Genomic DNA, 12389 nt, shown 5'->3' with positions numbered 1-12389 from the left:
GTATTTGTATTCTTACCTCAGACGTGTCGGTGTACAATTCCCCATGCTCATCCTTGTATGTTATATTTATACTGGCAACAGTGTAGGTGTCACTGCCGAACCTCTCGTCGGTTGGTCCATATCTCACAGACTCGAGCTCGCTTCCCGGCGTGTGACATCCCACGATGCTGACAAACCATCCTAGTGTTGCCAGCCCCGACCATAGATCTTCCACACGCATTTTAAAAGCACATTCGATATTCGAAGATTTAAAAAGCACCGCACACGCGCACACCCTCAAAATATTAATTATGTTACACATACACACACCCTGTTCTCGATATAAACACGTCGTTTCCTAACCACTCTCTTTCACGGTGTGATGTTACAATAAATTTAAACACGATTTTATCAACGATATATTATATTATCGGTTGTACTAGACGCAACGAATTTTCGTTAAGAACTCAACCTTATCGTTTTATCACACGATACTGGCTTGCAAGAAAAAAAAATATGACTCCAGTATCGCTTTTATTCTGTGGCTATTGGCTACTTATAAATTCGCTTGTCTGTTTTTCGTTTTGTCAGCGAGAGTTTTCGTCATAACAACATTCGTAAGGCAGCCTCCCGCATTTAGGACGCTAGATCAGTTAATCAGCTTCGTAGTCCACTGCTGCTCCATATCCTGCGAGGAACTTGGCTGCAGCCGGCAACTGTAACAATGGATAGTGACATTTTAATTATCATGGTTATAGGCAATGAGTGAAAAGTATAAGGTCGGAAGTTAACATATGACTAAGTAGGTAGGTCGCATAATGCCTTAGCTACGACATGTTTTTTTTTTGTTTTGCTTTAAAGTGGCTCTTTTTTCGCGAGTTCTTACTGTTGACTTTACACGCCTTTGAACACGCACCTCCTCCATCCTCAGGATATGTTGATATTGAAATTATGAATTACACCATTCTTATAATAATTTCATAATTATAAATTTATATGTGCCAGATATTTTATTAAATTGATTAGCATTTTAACAAATGTGTTGATATGATTAATTAAAAAATGGTTTTCAAGAATTAATAAAAATTATATTTGATTCACAATCAATGTTCGACGGCCGAGTGGCTTAATGGTCAGTGACTCTGCTTTCTGAGTCCAAGGCCGTGGGTTCGATTCCCACAGCTGGAAAATGTTTGAGTGATGAACATTAATGTTTTTCAATGTCTGGGTGTTTATCTTTTTACTATAAATATGTATGTATATAATTCATAAAAATATTTAACAGTCATCTTAGTACCCATAATACAAGGTACGCTTACTTTGGGGCTACATGGCTATGTGTGCATTGTCGTAGTATATTTATTTATAATTATTTTGCTGGTGGGTATTTTGACATAGATAAGAGTGCAATATAGATACATTTCCTGTATGGTCTCGAACGATGGAAAGATACCTCCCGGTGTCTTAGTCGTGATCACCATAAAGATTCTCCTGTTCTTCGTGGAGTATAGCAAATTAAGCGTAATTTTCATAGTATATAATGGAACTCCATAAAGTAACGCCTGCTTCTATCCAATAGGAGACCTGTGCCCTGTAGTGGCCCAGGAGTGAGCTTAAAATGATGATGATAATGAGGATAACGAGCGTTGGATTCTGGAGACGGGAATATACGGAGGATTTCATGTTCTAAGTAATGTTAGGTCATGCTATGCAAAGGAAGCAAAGCCGCGCTTTACGCTAGTTACAATGCATGTTATGAACACAATGATATGTGTACATAATTAAAATATGCCCTCCATATAAGTAGGTGACTTTACCATCAGTACATTGGCCATGACTAATTATCATATCAACATAACGAGTAGGTGTCGACTTTAAAATTACGTTACCATTCAAATATTTGGAAGTTGATGTTTACTCTATTTATATCCGAGGAAAAAATGTTGATTGTCTTCCACCTTAATAGTTATTTTTTATTCATTAATAGCAACATTCCACTGCGTGTCTGTCAAGTAGTAGCATAGACGACGCTGTGGTAAACCTTCGTTATATTTCCTTAGTCGCCTCGTACACTCGCGGTTGAATAAACAAATAAATAAATAAATATACTACGACAATACACCCATCGCCATCTAGCCCCAAAGTAAGCGTAGCTTGTGTTATGAGTACTAAGACGACTGATGAATATTTTTATGAATAATATACATAAATACTTAGAATATATATTTAGACACCCAGACACTGAAAAACTCATCACATCAAACATCAAACACTGCTCATCACACAAACATTTTCCAGCAGTGGGAATCGAACCCACGGCCTTGGACTCAGAAAGCAGGGTCGCTGCCCACTGCGCCAATCGGCCGTCAAATTAGGTGAGGGTACAACTGTATTCTGATCACCTATACGGCCTTTATTTATGTTATAGGTATATTAAATTGTATATAAGGCAAATATTAAATGAATTATACCCAAATAAAATAAAATAAACTTATTTATACAAAGTGTAAATGAAAACCGAAATAATACTTCAGAGACTATAGAGATAGGTACATTATTTATGGTCTGAGATTTATCTATGAAACCGAGAATCTAATAGTTTTTAAGCAAACCATTGCAATAGTTTTTCTTATAGAAATCAGATACAGCTGTAAGCCTGTAACATCACGTCCAGAAGTAAAATCAAGTGACTCCTGTCACTATTTTAGGTACGCGTCGCGTAGCGTAGGTACTATGCACGGGTCAGTCTTTTTCTTTCAATAGGGTTGTCATATAAGTGAATGTTTTGAATGAGTTTATATGGAAAAAAATATGCTTCTTTTATTAAATTTTTTTACCGGGTGATTCCTTATAAAATTTACTCATGCACCCTTCAACAGTAGTTTGTCATTCGGTTACACGTTGTATATTGCGTGGTTGTTGTGGGAATACAGAATATAGCTGTCACCCTCACCCTTGATCTTTGCACGTTTTCGCGGGTGTCGTACGAGGCGACTAAGAAAATATACAACGTAGAACGGGCAGCAGCGTCTCTGCGCTCCTTACTACGTGATGCGATTATCAACCCGCCTGTTCAGCGTTGTGATTACAAATTCACACGCACACACATACACGTGTAAATGAGATTTGAAGTCATTACGATTAGCGTTGTAATTTTTTAAAGTTTCTCTTATATGAAAACTCAAATATGCGTTATTTGGGAATATAGTAATTTCTATAAATCAAGTGATTACAAATTCACACGCACACACATACACGTGTAAATGAGATTTGAAGTCATTACGATTAGCGTTGTAATTTTTTAATGTTTCTCTTACATGAAAACTCAAATATGCGTTATTTGTAATTACAGTCATTTCTATAAATCAAGCCATTTCACACACTCTAGCCATTTCATTCGCAGTTTCCTATCAATTTCAAACTCGCTATTTAGGTTAACTAAAGGATAATATTCTCAGCAATATACCGTGCAAAAGTAATAAAATGTTGATTGTTAAAAAGTGTTCCCCACCTACTAACCTTGAACCTTTTACCACAAGTTAAATTAAATTAAATACCACAAGATAATAAAAAACTTTATTCTAAAAAGTAAAAATAATAATAAATGGCAAGAGTTTCCAGTTGTTGTTTTTTGTTAACTTGTACATTTATTTCCGCATCAATAATTTTTAAAAGTTATTTTCGTGACGTCACTAGTGTCACTTGCTGTGTTCGAGACGTATCTTACAGCTAACACTTCGCAGCTGATAATCTCAAAACAATTAACCTCCTTCCAAGTACAGTCGGGTGAATATCTATTTTAACCTATCTATTGCTACTATTAAAAAAAGGATATAGCCGTAAGACGTTCTCTTAGAACACACCTTAAAACTATAAACCACTCTAGTGCCTCGGAAAACTGGTTAAACCATCAATCCTGGTTGTTAGTATAACACTATTAAGTGGTAATAATATTTTAAGCCCGCCAACCTGTATTGGTGCATCGTAGACCCTCTACGATGCTAAGCTCCTGTTTGCTAAGCTCCAAACCATTTATTCCTATCTTTATCTGGAGCAGTGCCGGATTAACCACGTAGCAAGAGTAGAAATTGCTACGGGCCCCGCGCGAAAGGGGGCCCGCATATTTAACATAGCTCATCTCTATCTGACTGACCGACAGACAGACACGCACACGCACACAGACATCGCCTATAATAATTTACTAAAATATTAATCACCCACAAAATTGTAACCTATAGATAGCAAATACGTATTGTATTTAAGATACGTATTGAGTATTGAATTGTACCACTTTATACTTAAGAACCCATAGCAGATCAAAAACTTCTTTTAAAGAATTTGCTACGGGCCCCGCGCTTGCTTAATCAGACACTGATCTAGAGTTACGTATGAATAGGCTGAGCATAATTAATTACCTATATAAATACTTAAACTTTATAAATTAGACAAGCTGTTCGTCATTATAATTCGCCCGCATGCAACTTCTGCTAAGTAATTATTTCCTATACACACTTTGAATACGCTATTCTACACAATCTACCCCGACCCACCACGTAGCATCGCCCTTCCGCGCTATGACTTCGTTTGCTCGACTCCTGAGTTTTGTAACGATAAATTAAATAGCTAAGAATTAAGCTATTGTTTATATTAAATTGATCAATTATAAAATATATTTAGTAGTTTCGATTAAAATAAAATATAATTAATTTTTCAATAATGCACTATGCTCTATGCACTATGTTATACATTTAAAAATTGAAAAATTCGACAGAACACAACAATCGCGTGAATGAATTGTCGATGGCGTACGTAAGTTCACACAGTCGAATTCGATTAAAACCGCTTGCGTCTGTGACAGTGTGCAACCATCTTTACTTTGATGTTATTAAGTTAGCTACAGCCTTTTAGTGTTACTACGGCAACAATGGAGATAATTATTCTGCGATAATATAAAGTTATGTAAGAGTCGCATAATAAATGTTCACTGGTAGATTAAACGCGATTTTGTCCGCACGAAGCTATAATAATAATTGCGTTATACTTTTGTTATGAAAATCAGATGTAACAGGACATAACAAAACTTTCGTCACTCAGCCACAGGATGTGATCCATACTAAAATTATAAACTCGAAAGTGTGTTACACATTATAAATCTCAGAATATTATTTTATATAATTGAAAATAATTAAGATTATTATTAATATAATATAATGTTTAAACTTTGCATGTACCAGCAGAATATTTTTAAACTTTATATCCTAAACACCAATAGCTAACCCATATTTAGCAAAATAAATGTTTCATTTCATTTAAGTTATCTCAGTTTTTGAAGTTATACTTCTTTTGGCGCGTTAGGGAAAAATGATGCGCGCGCACACCGTCACAAAAACCGACTCCATGAAACTTCATATATTGATTATAGCTATAGTCAACATTTTAGTTTTTCTTAAAAAGGTTTCACAGTTGACTTTCAATAATCCAACCAATACCATATATTTTTTCTATTGTTAGTGTCGTTTTTTCTACGAAGTCGAATAAGGCGAAAGATAAAAATTTTATCTTGATACGCTAAAGAAGTATAACTTCTATCGCGTGTACATAAGTAAACACACGTTTTTTTTTAAATTATTGGTTGGTCCCTTACACACTACCTAAGCAACCAATAAACTTTATTTTTGACATAGAGATAGTTAAAAGGACGGAGAGTAACATTGCAATTCAAAATTTGCGTATGTTTGTGTGAATACTGGAAATGATAAAAAAAATACTATATCCACTACATACTTCTAACTACCTAGGGGTTTGGATTAGTTTAATAATAATTAACACATAAGTACATAATAATAAAATCTTTAGATTCAAAATTGAAACCTAATTCTCTTATCGCACCTACCGCCTGGCTCTTAGAAACCTTATCACAATTTATGATTCACGCAGCGTTATTAATTCTTTTATAGATTTGCGGTCGATGGCCGGCAGTCAATGACCTTAGGTATGTTTAGATACAATAACCTACTTTTAAGAATTGTTTATTTGTTTTTGACTATTCAACTGTAGTAAGCGGTGGTAGCCTAGTAGTTACTAGGCTAGGCTGGCTTCTGCTTTACTTTCGGGGCGACGCATCTCTAATATTTCAATGTTATGTGCGTTTTAAGCAATTAAATATATTGCTTTGACGGTGAAGGAAAATATCGTGGGAAAACCAGCATGCATGAGAGTTCTCCATTATGCTCTCAAAGGAGTGTAAAGTCTCCCAATCCGCACTTGATCAGCGTGGTGGACGCCATCTTAATCTAAGAGGAGACCCGTCACCGGCAATGGTTTTATATGGTGATGATGATTTTAGCTGTTGTGCCGTGAAGTCGTAATGGCGGTATGTCACTTTACTATAGTCCGTTCAACATAAGTTGACGCGTGAACTGTATTTGCATGCAATATAGTTCACACGCCTTGTTATGTTGAACGTACTTTAAGCTATTTGTAATTTCAAATGGCTCTATTTTGAAAATGACGAGACGGGTCGCAAGGTCACATCTTTCTCGATTACAAAACACAAATGAATAACGATTCGAGATTCGGCATTACGCCAGAATCTACTCGAGTCTAGAAAATTAAACTGATATATTACTTATATTGGAGTACTTTGATACTATTTATCTATCAACTATTTTTATCTACCATTTATTTTTTTATATAAATTCCACTTTTAAGAAAGAATGGCTGCTACCTTCTCCGATGTTGTGGTGGAGGCGTTTTATATCTTGCCGTTTTTGTCAACAGATCTGGTATTTATTGATAATAATATCGAATGTATAAATATTTCAATCCACGTGAGTTATAGAATAATAGAAACACATTGGATCTTTATAACTATTTTTTTGCTGTAAATAACTGTTAACCTAAGTGCAAATAAGTAACAAAGTTTTAATTTAGATTTTTATTTTTGATGATTTTGGGCATGGATTTTCTGCACAGGTCCAGTTGCAATGCTTGTTGCAATTTTTCATAGGTTAGTATGAGTACAGGAGTTCCTGCTTTTCATCCTACGGGCTTCATATGGGGTTAAGGAAGTTGGTTTTATCGTACTTTTGAGGTACAGTTTTTTAAAGATATACCTATATGTATATATATTTTATTAGACTATAACTAGCCCTTGACGACAATCTCACCTGATAGTTACTAATGATGCAGTCTAAAATGTTGGCATTTAGCCTGTAAGAGGTATAAAAGTTATATTCCGGTTTGAAACCATCGGTACGACCTTTTTTGTTTTCGAGGGGAATCTCCTTATGAGATACCCGGCTTCATGGTGGGGGGTAGCTCGGCTTAACCACTAAAGCCCCTCGGTGGCTACCATCCGCACATGTTGGGAAGCTCCGGGATCTTTTAAGAACACTCCGGCGCTTCCCTAATGCAATGCCTATGACGTTCATCTCGGGGAAACGGTCTTCCAACCTCGTTCTCACGGCAGCTCGTGCCACAACAAGCTACAGTCTTCCCGGCACCGCAAAAAGAGAGCAAGCAACCAGAGCTCCAAGCAATACAGAGTGGTATTCCCGGTATGGTATATAACCGGAGCATTAAATCGTTTGGCGGCATATCTTTTTCGGCAGGGTTACTAACTATACACGGCCGAAGTGGACAAAACTATTTAGTCATCGCAAGATATTATAGTTTTAGTTCAAATAGTACAAAGTAGGATAGAGGCAAATTGATTTGTTGAAGGAAACCGATTGGATAATGATAATTATAAATCGAAAAATAATGACGTTTCGAAATAATTAATTATCTGCCTTGCGTTGTAAACGCCATGTTGCAATGGGATTTCTACACTTTTTTCTTCTAATATTGGTTAACATCATAACTGAATGATGACGAAAAGTCACGATTTATTCTTAATGAATTAATTGCACTCGATTATTTTTTTTTTTATTATGACAGCGGATTGGTGGCATAACAAAGTTTAAGTTTGAAAAAACAGGCTATCACCTAATATCCTTATTCATTTTTTAGTTTTTATTTCATTACAAGTGTTATGGTAATTTTTATTAAATTGACTAGGATTTTTACCAAAAACGCTAATAAATATTATCCAATTAATAAATAGTTTCCAAGAAACAATTAAAATTATATTTGATTAACAACCGATGTTCATGACATTGAGTTGGTGGGTGTTTTGATATAAATACGGGTGCATTTTCGATACAACTCAATCCTACATCAGGATCATCATACAGGACTCGAACGATGCAAAGATACTAGTCTTAGTCGTTTAACACAAGTTAGCCCGTCACTGCAATTTCACTGGTTGTGAGTGTCTAAGATGGTTTCGCGCTAACCTGTTTGCGTTATAGCAGTTTTTAATATATCGCTAAATCACCAGACCAGTCCAGAGAAAATAAAGAAATTAAAAATTTACAAATCAATGCCGGGGTCTCGATTCGTACGATCACAGAGCTTAGAAATAAAAAAAACTACTCATTTAATTAATAGATATTACCTTGGTTTTGCAAAAGTCTTTCGTAGTAAACAACACTGTTTCAATTTTTGACGGCCGATTGGCGCAGTGGGCAGCGACCCTGCTTTCTGAGCCAATGGACAATGTTTGTGTGATGAACATGAATGTTTTTCAGTGTCTGGTTGTTAATCTATATATTATAAGTATCTATGTATATTATTCATATAATTATTCACCAGTCATCTAAGTGCCCATAACACAAGCTTTGCTTACTTTGGGGCTAGATGGCGATGTGTGTATTGTCGTAGTATATTTATATTTATTTATTATTAATTTCCTAAAATAAATGCATTCTGAATGCTTTGAATACTGAAATCACCCTATTTTATTATTTGTAGTTATAATTGACGGACCACATTTGAAATTTATCAAAATTGGTTGAGCCATTCACATACACACACACCACACACACACACACACACACACACACACACACACACACACACACACACACACACACACACACACACACACACACACACACCGAACCCACACACAAATTTGCGTCGTGGGTTAAAAATAGTTACCTGAGTAGGCACTTAGCGTAGGCGCCACAGTGCTAATTATAACTTCTATACTTGATAAAAATCTTACCTACATGATACATGGCACAAAGACCCAATTCACGACGATATTGAAAAATTGGGTTACATATCTCCTGTGTATTTAAGATAGCAAATCTCATCGTATGTGTTGACTTTATTTAAACGCTGATGTGCCTACTAACCTAGTGAAGGTAGTTCGAAGGGAGAAGAACTTCGATCCCCGGAACAATTCTGTTACTTTTCGGAATTACGATACTATTACGATTACGATTTAGTTATCTTTGGTTTTTATGTCTACGTTCAACAAATTGCTAAACCACGACAAAGTTATTTCATGTTTCGACATAAAACTGGTCCATACTCTCAGTCACGACATGAGTTTATCTAAAGGAAGTAGGTAGCCAATGTACCGAAACCTACTTTCGTAGCATGAAATTTGAATAAAACATGCAATCGCTTAGCAAAAAATATAATCCGTATTTTATGAGAATTATATTTTATAAGTAGGTTTGTTTTATAGGTTGCAATTTTATTAATTAAAAATATAGTTTATGAAGTGAAACTTCTTTAGAATCTTTGTGATTTCAAACTCGATGAAACGAAAAAATAAGTGCATGGAGACAAAAACACATAAATGTATAGTATTCAGCCGGCGAGGGAATGAGATAAAATACATAACTCATTGTTTCCTATTTAAGTTACCAAGGTAAGCGAATAATATCTAGATAAAGAAACAAACACATAAATGTATAGGACAGAGTGAGATTGAAAACATTATACATTTATTACCTATTCTAGTTACCATGGAAACTAAATTATAAACCTTACATTTATACTAATAGTTCTGATACTCTACATCCACCTCAATCTCTCTTAGGCAGAAGAAGTAGAAGTAAGTTCAGAAGTTAAACACCAGCCGTGTGTGAATAAATTGCACAGGATTTTTTTTAAGTTGAAACTTTTAAGCCGTATTGCGCCAGACTAGCGACAGGTATCCCGGCCTGTAGACATGTATGCGCATATAAACACAAATACATTATGTATATCCAATTGTATAATTTTTTCGTGTTCGATGCGTATAATTTTGTGATTTTGCGTCACCGACTTATTCCATTGTATTATTCCAGTTATTACGACTACTCGTTTTTTTTTAACTGTCTTATTAAATTAACATTACGTTCTTTTTAGCGTCTAGTGTTTTGAATATTTTTTTGCCCTTCCTAGCGATTTGACAACTCAGCCCAGCTATACGTGATAAAGCGATTACAGAGTTAATTTCGGCACGCGTCACAATTCCTGCATCATCATATCAACTCATTACTGGTCCACTATAGGGCACGGATCTCCTCCTACTATGACAATAGTTTAGGCCAAAAAATCCTATTATAATATTAAGAGTTACATGTATCATAAAAAGGTTTGATATGAATTTCTCTAACTTCATAGCTAAATATTAATTCGACTGTGAGATGGTGATAACAAAAAAAACCTGGCCAAGTTTGTTGTTGGCTATTCTTAGACCAGGGCGCGTTTACAACCATCCTAGCTTTAGTTTTAAGAATGTAGTTATCACCATCACCTAACATTGGTAATATTTTTTTTTTATGTAGGAACGCTTTATATCTGTGATAAGGTATATGAATGAAATATTTTTGAATTTGAATTTGAATTGGCCGTAGTCCACCCCGCTGGCCCATTGCGGATTGATGGACTCCACACGTCTTTGAGAATTATGGTGAAATCTCAACCAGGCGGGTTTGAAGCAAGTGATATTTAAATTACTCAAAACGCAGATAACATAGAAAAGATATAGCTGCTTGGTGGGATTTGAACTCGGCCCCCGAAAATGAAGCCGAAGTTCTAACAACTAGGCTATCGACTATGTAACGAATAATGTTAATTTTGTAACTGATAACAAGAGTAATACGAGCAAGATGAAACAAATTATGTCACTATTTGTGCAAGAGTAAGTGAACATCTATACATAAATAGTATGTTAAACACATTAAGCAAACGTTGGTAATTTAGTGGCCCGGCCGATTGGCGCAGTTTGCAGCGACACTGCTTTCTGAGCCCAAGGCCGTTGGTTCGATTCCCACTACTGGAAAATGTTTGTGTCTGCGCATGAATGTTTTTCAATGTCTGGCTGTTTATATGTATATTCTAAGTATTTATTTATTTTATTTATTTAAACATCTTTATTGCGTAGTAAAGGAGAAATTACAAATATAGTTTAAAAAAAAATAAAAGCAATAGGCGACCTTATCACTAAAAGTGATCTCTGCCAGGTAACCTTAACGATAGTACACAATAATACATGAGAGACGGGAAATCGCAATTAAAATAAACAATACATAAATTATTATTTATGTATATTATTCACAAAAATATTCATCAGTCTTAGTACCCATAACACAAGCCACGTTTACTTTTGGGCTAGATGGTGATGTGTATTTTGTCGTTGTATATTAATCTATATATATATATAGATATATAAAAGAAAGTTGTGTTAGTTACACCATTTATAACTCAAGAACGGCTGGACCAATTTTTATGATATTTGATTTTTTGGATTCCTCTTATACCGGAATAGGATAATAAGTATTAAAATTTAACACTCATTAAAAAAAAAATGTGACGCGGTAGGAAGTTTGCCGGGACAGCTAATATTATTTATTTATTTAGTACGTCCAAACAAGCGTAGTTCGTCCAAAAAACGGGCAATAAACTTTGCAGAATCCTCTGGGAAAAGTTTTAATTTAATTTTTTTTTAATTTGCTTTTTATTTCACTAGAAATAAGTCCTTTCCTACATTGGTAAGTGATAAAGCAGTCTATTATGGTTACAGGTTATAATAAATCCATAGCCCTATCGGTTGCTTTATATCACAAAATTAAGAGCTTACAGAACCCACATTCAGCTATTATTGCATGCAGTGCATTGTGTCCAAAAACACCCGCAATGGTAAACGTTTAGAACATTATAGGTGCTATATAATTACTATCAACTGCTAAATGGAATGAAGTTACTAACCACCGGTTCGAGAAACACTATGTAAATTTTTGATGTTGGAAAAGAGCAACTGCTGAGTTTCTTGCCGGCTTCTTCTCGGTAGAATCTGCCTTCCGAACCGGTGGTAGAGTCACTACACACGGACAGACTTGACGTTTCAAAAGTGCTTGTATTAGGCCTACTTGAAATAAATGAATTTTGAATGGTGCTGTTTTTGAATGGTACTACTAAAGTGGAGTGGTTTTTGATGCTTCAATATTACTCGTGAACACGGTTTCTGTATGTTTTTAATTCTGTGGTGGTAAGTAACCACAAAACCTGAGAAAAATTTGGAA

The 12389-nt window shown here is 35.2% G+C and overlaps 1 protein-coding gene across 2 annotated transcripts in view; it reads right to left on the bottom strand.

Annotated features, from left to right (window-relative positions):
* Positions 1-12389, bottom strand: part of LOC120624947 (protein goliath) — a 131561-nt gene that overhangs the window by 58572 nt on the left and 60600 nt on the right. For both annotated transcript variants that reach the window (XM_039891785.1, XM_039891786.1), the window contains exon 2: positions 17-695. In XM_039891785.1, the coding sequence (XP_039747719.1) occupies positions 17-301 (285 nt within the window). In that variant the 5' untranslated portion in view covers positions 302-695. The remainder of the gene's footprint in view (positions 1-16; positions 696-12389) is intronic.

This window comes from Pararge aegeria, chromosome 7 (assembly GCF_905163445.1).
Source record: "Pararge aegeria chromosome 7, ilParAegt1.1, whole genome shotgun sequence".
NCBI lineage: Eukaryota > Metazoa > Arthropoda > Insecta > Lepidoptera > Nymphalidae > Pararge > Pararge aegeria.
Note: the sequence above shows the minus strand (reverse complement) of the source record. Positions and strands in the feature narration are given on the sequence as shown.